Source organism: Phaseolus vulgaris, chromosome 11 (assembly GCF_000499845.2).
Source record: "Phaseolus vulgaris cultivar G19833 chromosome 11, P. vulgaris v2.0, whole genome shotgun sequence".
In the NCBI taxonomy this organism is placed as follows: domain Eukaryota; kingdom Viridiplantae; phylum Streptophyta; class Magnoliopsida; order Fabales; family Fabaceae; genus Phaseolus; species Phaseolus vulgaris.
In genome coordinates this window covers 11,657,685-11,674,032 of record NC_023749.2, presented here as the reverse complement: position 1 = coordinate 11,674,032, position 16,348 = coordinate 11,657,685, and the positions used below count along the sequence as shown (strand labels likewise).

General features: G+C 33.4%; 1 protein-coding gene and 1 pseudogene across 1 annotated transcript; one reads left to right on the top strand and one right to left on the bottom strand.

Moving 5' to 3' along the window:
* Window positions 1–1,972: 1,972 nt before the first annotated feature.
* Window positions 1,973–2,079, top strand: LOC137812085 (small nucleolar RNA R71; annotated as a pseudogene).
* An 11,027-nt stretch (window positions 2,080–13,106) lies between these two features.
* On the bottom strand, window positions 13,107–15,208 carry LOC137830970 (amidophosphoribosyltransferase, chloroplastic-like). Its single transcript, XM_068638423.1, has one exon. The coding sequence runs from the start codon at window positions 15,077–15,079 to the stop codon at window positions 13,403–13,405; it is 1,677 nt and encodes a 558-aa protein (XP_068494524.1). The 5' UTR covers window positions 15,080–15,208; the 3' UTR covers window positions 13,107–13,402.
* Window positions 15,209–16,348: the final 1,140 nt, after the last annotated feature.

Here is a 16,348-nt window from a genome sequence, read left to right as displayed (position 1 = left end):
AATTTCTCTACAGAAAAACATGGTTTTTAAAAGTAAAAATCAAAACAAAAAATAACAAACCATAACGCTAAAATATGTACTAGTTTGCCATCCAGTAAATGCTCGTTAACGTCATATACCTTGACATCTGTCTCTTTCAAGGGAAGCATGTATGGGTTGGGTTGCCCTTGAGGGAAGTTTTGATAAATATCTTGTTGTAATCTCATTATCCCTCTATGATTTGCAAATTCCTACATCTGTTTATGCTCCCATGTTGCTCTTTGCTCCAATTGTATCTATTGCATTTGTTTCAATATCCTATTTCAGAGTTGCGCCCCAATAAGCGCTCATTTAGCGTCATCTAGCTTGATGTCGGTTTATCTCAAGGTTGACAACTGTCTTTGGAAAATGATGATGTATAACTTCCTCAAATAAACTTGAAAGGTCCAATCGCTCTTTAGTGTCAGGAAAGACTTCCTTTGGTGTATCTTTTTGTAAACATTCCTTCCCTGCATTAGAATTTTTCAAATCATAAAAAAAAATTAAAAGTTGTCTCATCAGATTGAGTTCTTACTTTAAGTTTTCCCCTATCAATATCAATTTTAATTCTAGTAACTATCAATTTATCCACCTTAACGAAAACATCTTCAACCACACCATACGGATACTTGGTTACTCTGTCAGCCAACTGTAATGTCATCTTGGTAGGTTTAATCTCCAAATCTTTTATTTTCTTCAGCATTGTCAAATGAATTAGATTTATGCTTTCCCCCAAATCTAGCAAGTCCTTGTCCACAGAAAAAACACCTATAGATACGGGAAGATTAAAACTTCCTGGGTCCTTGGATTATTTAGACAAACTTTTTTTAATAATGGCATTGCATCCAACCTCCAACTATATATTTTTCTTTGCAATATAACTCATATTCTTCATAAATCTCTCAAATGTTGAATCTTGCTTTAGATTTTCTACTAAAATAATATTTAGGGAGCAAATTATCAAAAAAAAAATCATTTCCTTCTCTTTTTTTGAAGGAGCATGAGAACATGATACATCTTTTTCAAGAACACCTCTCTCCTTATTTTCACTTTTTCTATTAATCTTTCCTTCCTCACTTTTCTTTGTTTCTCATCTCTCTCCTCCTCAATCTCATTTTCCTTTCCTTTTCAGCCACTACATTATTACCATCCCCTTTTCCTTCTATTTTACCACTTTCAAAGACAATTTTATTACAATGCTCTTTTGGGTTGGTTTGGGCGTTGGCTGAAAAATGATCACGTTATCTCTCTGCTACTTGTTTGGCAATCTGTCCCACCTGAATTTGTATATTTTTTATTGCTACCATATTATTCTCTTGACAGGCCATAATAGCTTTCATGAATTTCTCCAAGGAATCTTCAAATTTGTTCAATCTTTCAGTAACTGGAGGATATAGGGGTTGTTGTTGTTGTTGGAAAGGACCTTGCTTGTTGGATGAACCACTATATTGATTCCACCCAAAATTTTGATTCTAATTGCTTCTCCAACCTTGAGAATAATTATTGTTGTTGGAGAAACCACCTTGCCTTCTTGATTACCCATGTAATTTACTTCTACTCCAGATGAATTGTTTTGATAGGAACAGTGACCATTGGGATTATCACCTCCACAAAAATCACACCTAATTGGTTGTCTCTGACTCTTATATAATTGCACGGCTTGTAATTGTTGTGGCAATTTAGCCATTTTTGCAGTTAAAGTCTCAATTTACTATGTCAAAATTTTATTTTGAGTCAAGAGTGCATCTGAAGTATTTAACTCTAACCACCTTTTCTTTTGATACCTTGTCTATCATGTTGGTCTTCATAATCAGTTGATACCAATGCATCAATAATCCTTATCGCTTGTTCTACATCAACAACCATCATTGTTCCGCCAGCTGCAGCATCTATGAGCATCTTAGTGTCAGATCTAAGACCATTAAGAAATATGCTCAGTTGAGCAATATCTTCAAACCCATGATTTGGCCATTTTCTCAACATTTTCTTAAATCTCCCCCATGTCTCACAGAAAGCTTTCATCTGCTCCTTGTCTAAACATAGAGATTTCAGACTTTGCTTTGATGTAGCGAGAGATTGGAAAAAATATTTTCAAAATTTTTTCTTATGCATTCTTCCAGCTAGTAAGTCTTTGATTTGGATGTGATTTGAGTGATTCTTTAGCCTTTACTACCAATGAAAAAGGAAACAAGCGCATATAAACAGTTTCAATATCACCTTATTGAAAATCCATTATTCCCACCAATTCATAAAATGTACCCAAATGTGCATATGGATCCTCATGATCCATTGTTGTGAATTGATGGGTACTGATGAGACTAAGGAAAGCGGGTTTCATCTCCAAGGCCCTAGTGGTAGTAGATATTGCAATATTAGAAAAAATCTTTGGTCGTTACTGCATGGCATAATCTCCAAGTGTCCTCCTAGGGGGTGGTGGTGTTTGCTCTTCTCCCATGTTGCTTTCCTTCTTAAAAAATATTAGTGAGAAAAAAAGTGGTTGAGGATTCCTCTCTCGTATCTCATTGTCTCTCTTTTATTTGTCTTTCTGTTTCTTTTGGTTGCCCTTTCAATCTCTACTTCAAATAATAATTGGTCTTTGAAAAATTGACATCTCAATATCATATAAGACAATTAATTCAAGGGTTAGCACAATGATTCACTAGCAGTAACGAGATAATTTTTTTTAATTTAAAATTGAAAAATAAATAGAATAAAATAAATTCAAGTTAAATAGGAAGATAAAATAAAAACAAATAAATTTAAAATAAATCTAAAAATAAATTAAAACAAGTATAAGCAGATCTACAAATTAAAATAAACAAAAATAATTGTAATTAAATAAAACAAAATAAAAATAGTAAACAAATATAAAGACAACAAACAAATATAATAATTATTAACATAAAATAAAAACAGTTAGAATATTCACAATATTTAAGAATTCTTACTCAAAAATTCAATTGTTTCTCGACAACGGCGCCAAAACTTGATGACTTTTCTACAAAAAGTGCATCGCATTGTCAGAAGTAATAATTTGTCCTTAAGGATGGATATCGAACCCACAACGAACAGTTGAATATTCAAATAAAATATTTACTAAATAGAAAATAAAATAATAAAGTTTGTTGGAATTTTTTATGATGGCAATGACTAATAAGAAAACAAGTCAAAAAATTTGTTGTTTCAATTGGAAAAATAGGGATTGGGGTTCATTCTTATCACTCTTTTGTATTTTGATTAGCATGACAATATTGTGTCCTTTGATTCATATTGATGCCCGTATAAAAATCATTTATATCGATTCTTCGCATATAAAATTATTAAGATGCTTTCTAAATAATGATTCCTCGCATATTTATAAAAACTTCTTATCAGTAAGATCAGACGATGATAGCAATTAACATTTCAAACTTATTCATAGCATTCAAATATGTTAAGCATTATCATTTGGGTCAGAAACTTAGAAGTACTTTCCAGTCAAATCTAAATTTCAAGATCAAGGCGAACTAGCATTACTAACAAAATGATAATACCAATCATCAATCAATAAAAAAATATTATGTTTAGATATCACCTCAATACATAAGAGTTTGAAAAGATTACTCTCAATCTCAAAGGGTAGAATAGCCACACATGATGGTTGTTACAAACAGGGACAACAAGAAAATAAGATTATGGATGTTGCTCCTTAACAGTTGCCTCCTCTAGGGTTTCTAACACCTCTTATTCTCCCAATTAGATTACAATTCAATCAATGGTGTTTTCCTCTCAATCTTCTACATACAGGGTTATGCCTCAAGTCTCCTATTTAACCTAATTTGCGTGAGCTAAGTGTCTTCTCGCTTGGGTGTTATTGGGCTGGCCTGGGTGAGAAGCACGAAAAAGGACCAACTTTACTAGAGCAATCTTGCTTAGACGAGATTGAGCTCGCTTGAGTGAGATTCTCTGGTGGCGTCTAGCTCAGGCAAGTTTGGGCGAGCTTTGGTGAATGTTTGGTGCGTTAGAACTTTCCCTTTTTAGCTTTGTATATTCTATGTTTGCCATATCATCTCCATTCTTCCCTAGAATCCTGAAATTAACACAAATTTGGGAATAAATCGTTCTTACTCAAATTAAAATAAAAAAAATGTAAAAAGGTATAAATTCATAAATTAGAAGTTATTTTATGTTTATTTTATCAATTAATACTCATAAATGTCTATATTTTAATATAAAATATTAATGAAATCTGGCACTTACCAAATCCCAAACATGCAATTGTCTCAAACTGTGTTTCCTACCTGTCCACAATTCAAAAGGTGTATTTCGAACTGCCTTACTAGGAACCTTGTTCAACAAATACATGGCATTTTTTAAAGTATACATCCATAGTGATACATGTAAAGATGAATTACTTAACATGCTCCTAACCATATCCATTAAGGTTCGATTTCGCCTTTCTGACACACAATTTTGTTGTGGTGTACCTGACTTTGTGTATTGAGCACAAATTGTTGGAGATCTTGAAGACTAGTCAACTAGTGTGCTAAATGAAGGTGTTTGATGAAGAAAAGGTTCTTGAAGAGTTATTGTATGGATGTTGCCATGTATTCTTTATTGTCTTAGCTAAGATAGATTTGCTTAAGTGTCTTTTCTGAACTAAAATAGTTTTGTTTCCAAAAATCTGTTAAAGCTTTTTACAACTTGTTTTTTTGGACTGTACCGGTTTTTCAATATGTTTTTTTATGAAACAATTGATTTAAAACTTTTCTAAACTAAAACAGTTTTGTTTCCAAACATCAGTTTGGTTTTTAAAAGTTAGCTTTGTTCCCACATTATGTTTTCAACTTCTCAAATGTTGGTTATGTTTCCACCAAGTGTTTTTTTCAAAATACAATTTGTTTTCTCAACTTTTAATCAATTATTTTTTAACTTATTTGAAACTATTTTTGCCAAATCAGTTCTGTTTTTTATCCTATAAAAGGATAGTTGGTTTTCAGTGCAAATCATCCATTGAATACACATTGCTTACTGCTTTTAAAGAGTTTTTGAGAGGTTCTTAAGAGATTTTAGTTTTTGGAAAGTTTTTCTGAAAAAACTTTTGAAGTTCTTGTGTTGTCATTGTCACATTGGTTGGTGATTAGGGGCTTCTTCAAGGTGTTGCAGTTGTAGAGGTCCAGTTTGAGTCTCCTAAGTCTGCAAATAAGGTTTGCTTGTTCCCTACTTTCCTTTCTTTGTAATGTTGTGCTAATATGCTTCTAAGATAGAGTTTCTTGAAGTATAGGATTGCTAAAATAGTGTTTTTCAGTGTGTATCTTTGGTTCTTGAAGGGTTAAAGAATTGATTTTGTGTAATCTTGTGTAAAAGATTGTTGTGAACTAGTGAAATCCATCTTAGCGATGGGATTAGATGTAGCTTAGTTTTGAGTGAACCAGTATAAAATCTTATGTGTTTTTCTGTCCTTATACTAATGTCTTTTAAAATCTGAAAATATTAAAATTGGTTTAAAAATGAATTTGTTGTTTCAAGATTAAATTTGTTGTTTTTCTGTTGATAAAGTCTTTAAATGCTTAACTGTTTTTAAAATTGCAAAGTGTTATGATATTTGAATCTTTCAATGTTGTGAATCAAGTATCCAATAAGGCATCAAAGATTAAAGAATTGTTTCTAATAATTTTGTTTTAAATCTGAATTTAAAAGAACTTGATCCTAATTGATTTTTGTTTCAAATCTTGCTAGTCATTATGTTTTGGAACTAATCAAGATCTTTTAATTTTGATTCCTTCATGTTTTAAATCAAGTTATTAACAACTGATATAGAATTAAAACAGTTTTAATATTACTGCATTAAATCTAATTTTAAGAAAGTGGATAAACTGTAAAAGTGAATTTATAAGTTGTTTCTGATATTAGCCTGTTGTTTCTTTTAAGCAACCATCTGGTTGAGAAATTTGAATCTATTATTTCTAGAAACAGTCAGTTTTTACTGTTAGAATTGGTTAAATAAGTCACTTGTGAAAATTATACTAAGTACAATTCACCCCCTCTTGAACTTATACTCCCATAAACTCAATACAAATACCTCGTTTCTCAAGGAACTTAGCAAATGGACCAAGGTATTGTCCACTTTCATCATACTTTCCATAATATTCACCACCTCTATCTGACCTAACATTTTTCACATTTCTGTCTAATTGTCTTTCCACTTCATTTATATACATTTCCAAGGCATTCACTGCTTGAGCTTTATCATGTAATAGATAGACATAACCATAATGTGAAAAATCATCAATAAAGGTAATAAAATACCTTCTTTATTGAAGGAATTTACATCAAAAGTCCACATATATCCGTGTATATAATTTCAAGAAGTTGAGTGCTTCTTATGGCTCATTTCTTTGTGTGTTTTATTTGTTTACCTTTAATACAATCCACTCATACATTCATATCAGTAAAATTTAAATTCAAAAGTATTTCATTTTGTACTAATCTTTGCATCCTTTCTTTGGAAATGTGTCATAAACGCTTATGCCACAAGTAACCAGAACATGCATTCACTAAATTATGTTTACTAGCAACATTATGATGCGAGGTCATAAGAGTTTCAACATATAAATTATCAAGACTCAATTTATATAAACCATCATAAAGTGTACCATATCCAATCATGCAAGTACGTTTATACAAACTGAAACAATTATTCCCAAACTTAAAAGTATCCAACAACATCCAATTTAGACAAAGAAACTAAATTCCTAGAAATATTAGGTACATAAAAAGTATCAAACAAGTCTAAATGAAATTCAATGTCAAGGATTTAATGATAAGTCCCGAGAACTTTCACTAGAACCTTCACTTTATTCCTCATGAAAGGAATTTTGGCATCATATTAGAAACATGAGTTTTCGATCCAAAAGCAATCCACCAAGTATTATGTGGAACTTTAGTTAAGTTTGATTCAAAACATACATAAGCATTGTGCTCACCTTTCTTTTCAAAGTAAGCTTTATGTTTAAAGTAGTCCTTTTGGAAATGTCCAGATTTCCCACATAAATGACATTTGTCATTTTTCTTCTGAATTTTAGTAGAGGGCTTGTTAATCTTTGATGGTTTTTTACTTTTTCCATGTTTCTTATGAACTTTCTTTTTAGCTCCTTGATTATTCACATAATGAATGGAGTGGTTTCTTTGATCTTAAGTTTGATCTCTTTCTGAACTAACATATTGTGCAATTCATGCACATTCCATTTGTCTTTCATGGTATTATAGTTCATTTGAAATGGGCCATACTCATACGCTAATGAGTTCAAGATGAACTGCACAAGAAAATTTTCATCCACTGTCATTCTACGAGAATTAAGTCTTGTTGCAATATTTGTTATCTCAATGACATATTCATGCATAGTACGAGAATCATCAAATCTCATGATAGTTAAGGTACTCATTAATGTCCCAAAGAGAGACTTATCAGTAGTTTGGGAGCTCTTCCACAAATTTCACAAATTCTTTTACACTCTCAGTTTTGGGAATAACTAACTTAATATTACTCGTTATGTTCATTCGCATAAACATCAAGCTAAGTCTGTTTGACCTTTCCCCAATCTTATAATGAGCTTTCTTTTCATTGGTACTAGTATCAATAGTAGCAACAGGTTTCTCAATTTGAAAAGTCAAACCAAGATCTAATACACCTAAGTGAAATTGGACTTGTTCACTCCAATCAGAAAAATTTAATCCATTAAAGATGGGAACAAACGTAGCATGCGAATGTAAAGATACAGGAATAGATAGATAGTGTAATTAATACATGTTTAACATTAATACTTTGATTCATAAATTAAACATACAATACAAATTCATTCAGATAAGAAACAAACATTATATGTATAATGTTCTCCTTTGGGTGATACATTAATACACAAAACATAATGATGTTAATAATATTAATATTATTCGACAAGACATATGCATTAACTAGAAATATTCATTATCTTTGAATATATAAATAAAGTTAATAATGCATGTTCACAACCATTGATTACAAGAACAACTAATCAACCTTTAGATGATCTATAAATACCTTATAATAATGAATTTCAATTTACCTATATATCAATCATTTATAATTTAACATCCATTTCAATAGATAGTTGAAATAAAATTCATCATTAATTTAAAATTAAATAAAATATAAAGATTTACTTTTGTCATTACAAATTTATTATACATTTAATTCAAACAATTGCATTATGAAATTAATTTTACGTTTAGGATACAAGTTTCTATAAAGGAATACAAATTGTATTACAAGACATAATATAATATGTAAGGTACAGTAAAGAATTCAATAAAAATTAAAAAACAAACTTGGTCATTCATGTGGGCCCTATAATTGCTCTTAAGGCATAATATAATAACGTTAGTATAAGGTGCAGTAAAGAATGAGAAAAAAAAAAGATTAGAGGTCATTCTTTTCATTCAATGCATGTGTGTCCCATAAATTGTTAGGTTATTCTTTTCGTTCAACGTGGGCCCCATTAATTGTTATTAATCAGGTACAGAGTGCATACGGAAGCGTTAATGGCTTTTGCCAATCATGCAAACGACACCTTATTCCTACAATAATTTCGTAAATTGCACCTTAATCCAATAATTCGCAAACTGCACCTTAATCATATAAAAATTTCGCAAACGAAAAAAAAAAAATTGCTGCGAGAAAAATAAAATAAACATGCCTTTGCCTTCATCATATCATTCACGGTCATATATTTTTTTTAGTAATTTAATTACCAAATATAAAACTTCCATTCATAAATTCCTAATTTTAAAAATGTCATAAAATTTGGAACGTTGTTAATGGAGAATCATAAACTGAACAAAGTTACTATGATACCACGTGTAAAACTTATTTGCATGACATAAAGATCTTACAAATTATGATTTTCACATTCTATATATTCTATTATAATAGAGATATAGAATTCAATTATAATAGAGATACATAGTTACCTTTTTTCATGAAAGTCTTTATGTGAGCATTTTCTTCAATTCTCTTTTTCTCAACAACAATGAGACAACCTTCTCTGCAAAGACAAAACCCTATCTTCTTAATGTTTTCTAATCTCCATCAGATTAGATTTCATCAGGTATCATAAGATATATATATATATATATATATATATATATATATATAACCTCTCATATTGACCAATGAATCATTTATTTTACTAACCCAAGGCCAAAAATCTATTTCACATGAGTTACATTATAAAATTAATTTACATTATATAATTTTTTAACAAAATCTTCTTGAGAGTATCTCGTTTTTAAATCATTCCAAATATATACAACCATATCCACCCATATAATGCTTTGCCTAATAGGAATGAGAACCAAATGAACTAATTAGGAGACAACCATGTTGTTACATTTGTTCCACGTTGAATAAGTTAGATGATTCTTGTTTGGGTGGGGATGAGAGCCCAAAACGAACTCCACTTTATTTTCCGCACTCAATGCAATTATTATTGATCTGCTCCAAGAGTGGTAATTTGTTGAGTAAAGAACCGACAAAACCAACAGAGCGGTGAGGATTTCGTTAGGATGAAGGTAGAGATAACTATTTTTCGATTGGGTCGATTGATCTGATTGTGTCGGTCGTTCCTATGCAATATCTAAAAGAAAAGAAATATTAGTTTTAGCAACAATGAACCAATAAATCGAAAAAGAAACACATGACATAGCAAGGGATGGCAAAATTGGTTGGACCCGAGACATCTTAGCTTTATTAACCATAACACATTTTTAAATTCCAAATTTTTTTTTCTGAATGCATTTTCAATTTTGTGTTCCAGATTTTTTTGTTCGGAATATATTTTTTATTTTTGAATTATATTTACTTTGGAAATTTAGAAAAATGATAGGATGCAAGTTAGAATTGATATGGTGCAGCCTTTATCTAAGAAGTTGAAGATCGCTGCAAAACAAAAACTGAGGAGATACGCTCGTGAAGAAACAACAGAAGCAAATGAAGAACAAACCCTAGAATATATTAGAAGGAGTGAGTCAAAGAGAAGAACGGAGATTGATATTATTATCTTATTGAAAAAGAGAAGAGTACAGAGGTACAAAAAGCAAAAGGCAGAAAAGGAAATGGACCAAAAACCAACAAATCCATAAGCAAAGAAGGAGGTTACAAAGAGAAAAGTAATACTAAGTCATAAGCCTAATATATAGTAATACACACTCTTATATAGTAATACACATTTCATCATATATAGTTCTACGTATATTACACACTCTTAAAAGATTTATATACTAAGAAATTTCTCGTACTTTCAAAATAATTAGCAAACCAAAGTGAATAGTAAAGGAGGTGGGTTTCATGAATGAATAGACTTTATTTGAACCTTTTGTGCTTATCCTCGTTTCATAAGATTATCTTGTTCGTATTCTCAATCAACTGTTACCAATACTATATACTCATTGTCATTAATGTGACAACAAAAAAAGAGTATGCATTTAAATTGATAAAAGAGGCATGACATTTGTAGTGAATTCAAATAATACGAAATAGACATGGAAATTTGCAATCAAACATGCAAAAGCATGAGATTCATTTAAAAGTATCCAAAAGGAAGCTATTAAATAGAGTTGATTTTTTTATTTGGTAGCAATAACTATATAATTATTAAGTTGTCAACTTGAATTGATTATATATCATAAATAAAGCCCTCTTATATAGTAATGGGTTGTTATTGCAGCTCATCTTCTTACTCTTTGAAGATAGGAACTATATAACATTTTGCTTTTGAAATGATGTTAGATAGGGAAATAAAAACAAAGAGGTGTTAGATGGAAAAATAAAAAGGTGCTATATGAGAATTATATTCACCTTTATTTTCTTCTCTCCACCAATCTCATTAAACAACTAAGATGGATTTGTTGGCAAGGGTTTCCTTTTAAATACATACTAAATAACTTTCATATGGAAAATGTAACTCCATTTGATCTAAAACATAGCAATCTTCAACTTGTCTGGAAACTACCCCATGTTTTAGGGTGGCTAAAATCCCTTAATCTTAGTCACTCCAAGTTCTTGAGAGAAACACCTAACTTTTCAGGACTACCATTTCTTGAAAAACTCATTCTAAAAGATTGCCCAAGTTTGTGCAAGGTAAACCAATCCACGGGAGATCTCTGCAATCTACCACTGATACATTTGAAAGACTGCACAAGTCTAAGCAATCTCCCAAGATAGGTATATAAGTTGAATTCTTTAAGAACTTTCACCCTCTCTGATTGTTTCAAGATTGACTATTGGAAGAAGATATAGCGCAGATGAAATCCTTGATAACTCTGTGAAAGCCCTTTTCAATTGTAAGCTAAAAAAGCACTGATATATATCCCTACGTGGATTTGAAGGATTGTCAAATAGTATTTTTCCTTCTATCATTCGGTCTTGCATATCATCAACACTGAATCCCCGATCTTTTGTATGGAGAATAATAATTGGCGTGACCTTGTGTCATTACATAATGTAAGAATGTACCTCTATGGATGAGAGGGCCTAGGTAATATTTATCCACTGGTACACAATTCGCTATTGTATTGGTAGTATTCTAATCTTTCGAAGTTTTTTCTCTCGCTACATGCGTGTTCCGCCGGTCGGGTACCTGTGATTGCACTCCAACACTCAAGCCAGTACTAATATTTTAGTCTGTTCTCTCAGGATATGAAAACGTACATTTTCCTCCTTTCGAAAATCCTATCTATAGGTTGACCTGACCCCACTTATGTGGGTTAGGTAATTCGTTCACTCAGATGTATTTAGTGGTTTTTAGAACATATAGTGACTTCTTGATATTTAGGGAATGTACTTCGAGGTGTGTCTTTAACATGTACTTCGAGGTGTGTCTTTAACTCATTCAATTTCAGTTGAAACTATCTCTTTGACATTTACTTATTATGTATTCGTTATTTAATCATGACTTTGATTGTTCGGGTTCGACCGGTACACATAACAGCCTCGTAAATCTTCTAAGTATTTTGGTTCAAGGTGACACGAGTTTCAGCTATCTAATCAAGTAAAAACAATTCTTGTCGAATACGGTGTAAATTTTACAGAATCAAGAATTTCAAAGCTTCGCTTGAGGTTTTCTTTGATTGGTGTTGGAAGTTACAATGAATTCCTCAATATCAATACTCTCAGCAATAATGTTTCTGAGGGATTGGAAAACAGTGAATCTTGTGATGTTTCTCTTCCAGGTGACAACCATCCTCATTGGTTGGCCCATATGGTGAGGGACATTCTGTTTCTTTCGATGGCTCTGTGTGTTGTTTATTTATCAAACCCTGAAATCGTCGCAACTTAATGTTTTACAAGTGTCTTAATGCCTAATTACACAAAGTGAACACAAGCATGACAAGGTAATTTCCTTTAATAATGTCAAATTTATTGTAAGTTTTGGTCATGGATTGGTGGTCAAGAACATAGCTGTATATTTGATATGCGGTGAATCAAATGACATGGAAAAAGAACCTGCCCCAAAGAAAAATTCCCTCATTAGATTTATAAAGAAAATTGTCATGTGACTTTTCTGGTAAGTCATTTATCTTCTTTGAGAAGAAGAGCATCCCTTTAGTTGTGGAATTAATCCTAGTCTTTGATTGCTAAAAGAAATTAAAAAAAAAAAAACTTAGAGACACTTTGAGAATAAAAACTTTTTATACAATTTTTTAACAAACATAAGAATAAATAATCTTATTTTTATATTCCCAGGAATATAACAAGATTTTGTGAAACAAATGTGGCCTTGGAGTATATAAATTAAACACATATACCGCACCGTCTTGTATCAGCCTATCCCTTAAACTGATAACTACCAATTTTGCATTTATTGCTACATGAAAACTTGGCTTTTCATTTTATTGCAGTTACAGAACAAAACATTGTACCACTCTTAACTGTGTTCTACAGTTTTAAATTACCAAGTAAACAAAAAGTTGTGTTTATTTTAAAATGTTTACTCCTCTGTTTCAGGGACTAGAACAAATATATATACAAGAAAAAAGAGATGGAAAACTACCATCCAAGAAAATCCAAGGTGTATTTGAAAAGATCCTGTATTGAAAAGCAAAAAAAAAGAGTAATGTAATGAAAAGTATCAAAATTCTTATACCATGGTTTGTCTAAATTCTAAATAACACAAGCAGCTCCATATATCAGATGAGACATGCATAACCGGCCTTCAGAATCCAAATGAACTAACGAAGCTCACCACAGTACGGTTGAAAGCATGGTTTGACCGACATTATCTCTCACCAGATCACATAAGTAGTATCCATTAGGCTTAACACTGCAACAAAACCAGAAACAGGAGATAATTGTGAAAAACTATTACCACTAACTACCAGCCTTGATTTGGTTTGGGTTCGCTTGAACCCAACCACCACCAATAGACTCCAAGCTACCATTCAAACCATCATCCACGAAGTCCCCAACCCTCTTCACCTTGAGCTCTGTAGGCTCCACAGGGTAATTCCCAGAGAAACAAGCATAGCAGAAATTAGGACTTTCAGTCCCCAACAAGTTCTTCAAGCTATCAAAGGGCAAAAAAGCCAGCGAATCCGACCCAATGAAGTCCCTTATCTCTTCCACACTCATTCTGTTAGAAATCAACTCTTCTGAACTGGGAGTATCAACCCCGTAATAACAAGACCCAATAATGGGAGGGCTAGCAATCCTCATGTGAACCTCCTTGGCACCAGCTTCCTTCAACAACCTAACAATCTTGGATGAGGTGGTTCCCCTCACAATGGAATCATCGACAACCACCACACGTTTACCCTCAAGCACAGCACGCACGGGGGAGAGCTTGAGTTTCACGCCAAAGTCCCTAATCTTCTGAGAGGGCTCAATGAAAGTCCTCCCAACATAGTGTGACCTAATCAAACCCTGCTGAAAGGGAACGCCAGCTTTTGCAGCATACCCAAGCGCAGCCACAACCCCAGAATCAGGAACAGCAATCACCACATCACAATCCACGGGACTCTCAGATGCTAAAATCTCCCCGAATCTTCTGCGGGACTCGTACACGGACCTCCCGAAAACAACCGAATTGGGAAGCGCGAAGTAGATATGCTCGAAAATGCATTGCTTGGGTTGAGGATGGGACATTAGGCAGAGACTCTGGACACCATTTTTATCAACCACGACAACCTCGCCGGGAAAAACCTCCCTCTCGTATGTCGCTTCGATCAAATCGAGGGCGCAGGTTTCGGAGGCGAAGACCACGGCGCCGTTGCTTCTCCTCCCCATGACGAGGGGACGGAAGCCGAATGGGTCACGAACGGCCACGAGTTTGTCCTCGGTGACAAAGACGATAGAGTAGGCGCCCTTGAGCTTCTCGCAGGCGTCAACGATGCGGAGGATGAAGGGACGGTGCTTGGAGGTGGCGATGAGGTGGAGGACGACCTCGGTGTCGGAGGTGGTGTTGAAGATGGAGCCGGAGTCCTCGAGGTTGGAGCGAAGGGTGCCGTAGTTGACGAGGTTACCATTATGGGCCACACCGACGGAGCCGAATCGGTAACCAGCGACAAAGGGCTGGACGTTTTTGAGCATGGACTGGCCGGCGGTGGAGTACCGGACATGGCCGATTGCGAGGCTGCCAGGGAGCTGGTCGAGCTTGGACTCGTTGAAGACGTCAGAGACGAGGCCAACGCCGGTTATGGATTGGAGGACGTTGTTGTTAACGGTTACAATTCCGGCGCCTTCCTGGCCGCGGTGCTGGAGCGCATGGAGAGCGAGGTAGCAGAGACGGGAGGCCTCCGGGTCGCCATAGATGCCCACGACGCCGCACTCCTCGCGCGGCTTGTCGTCATCGCAGGCGGTGGCTGCTGCGGTTGGGACAGAGAGAACGTCGGAAAGGGGATTTTTGGAGGATACGAGGAAAAGACGTTTGACGGCGGGGCGAGGGAGGGTGGGGAGTATTGAGGGTGTTTTGGGAAAAACATGGGTGTGATTGAAAGGCAGAGAGGGAGGTTTGGAGAGAGTGGATGATGTTGCTGTTGCTGCGACCATCACTCTGACTCTGAGATTGGAGTGAGTGAAGAAATTCAGGAACACCAATGCTTCTTCTAGGTTTGCTTTCGGGAGTTATTGTTTCCGTTTACCTAACTTTTTTTCTTCTTCACCCTTTTTTCCCCTTCCTTTATACGACGTACATATACATATAAGGAAGTTATTTCCCCTTGTGGCCCAAAAACAAGTCTCCTTCATTGGATGAAGGGCTTTACTTTATGCACCATAAGAATTTCTTTTTGCACCCCCTTTCTGGATAAAAGCCTCTTTTACCAAACATGGGTATTAGGAATGATTGTTGGAAAATACGAAATTTGATCAATTAGGAAATGAGTAAGACGTTTGTGTATACCTTTAAGCTTTAACTGTAGGAACAATACAACTTTAGAGACTCTTCCTTGGGAATTGGTCCTCCTTTTCTTGATGAAATGAGAATTATATAACACAAACATGGATATAGACACTGACACGACACGGATATAGAGATACGTATAATCCCTAAAATATATGATACGGGTACATGAATCTATATATTATATAATTATTAATTATATAAATTAACAATAAATATTTATATGCACAAATATATTTCAGATTTTTTTGAGAATATGAAGATGTTTTTAATAATTGGTTCAAAAGAATTTGTTCCTTATTTTTATAATCATAATAAAAATTTATACAATAAATTTAAATTTTTAGAAAATTATTGTATTTATCTTTTTTAAAATTGTGTTAGAACCGTGTTATAATTGTATTTCATCGATAAGTGTCGACACCGATACGAGTGTCGACACCAATACGAGTGTCCGACACGGACACGCTATTTAAGAGAAATGTCCGAACTTCATAAACTGGATTAAGCAACTCAGCAAATGAGGACAGGATTTGAGCAGCAAAGGTTGCATCAACTTCCGACATTAGTTTAGAATTATTTTTTTTAAGAATGAAGAAAATAAAAAATTAAACTCTACAACAACATAAAAGTTGAATCTATAAACATAAATTAGTATTTATTTTTATTATTATTGATTATGTAATCATGTTAATTTCAAGTAAAAAATATAGGACATAATTATAAAAAAATCAAAGTCAATTAGTATTAATTAATAGTGGACACACAAATAATATTGAAGTGTCTACCTTAAATGCAAAATCCTAAAAAATAACTAAAGCAAATGTTACACTTAATGCTTAAAAATGAGAAGAAAAAAATGCAAAAATAAATAAGTCTAGAAAATAAAAACAGCAACAATAAAATAAAAACAAAAA

Bases quoted from the DNA above. Each gene is read 5' to 3' on its own strand.
- LOC137830970 (XM_068638423.1), bottom strand. From the start codon at position 15,079: ATGGTCGCAGCAACAGCAACATCATCCACTCTCTCCAAACCTCCCTCT.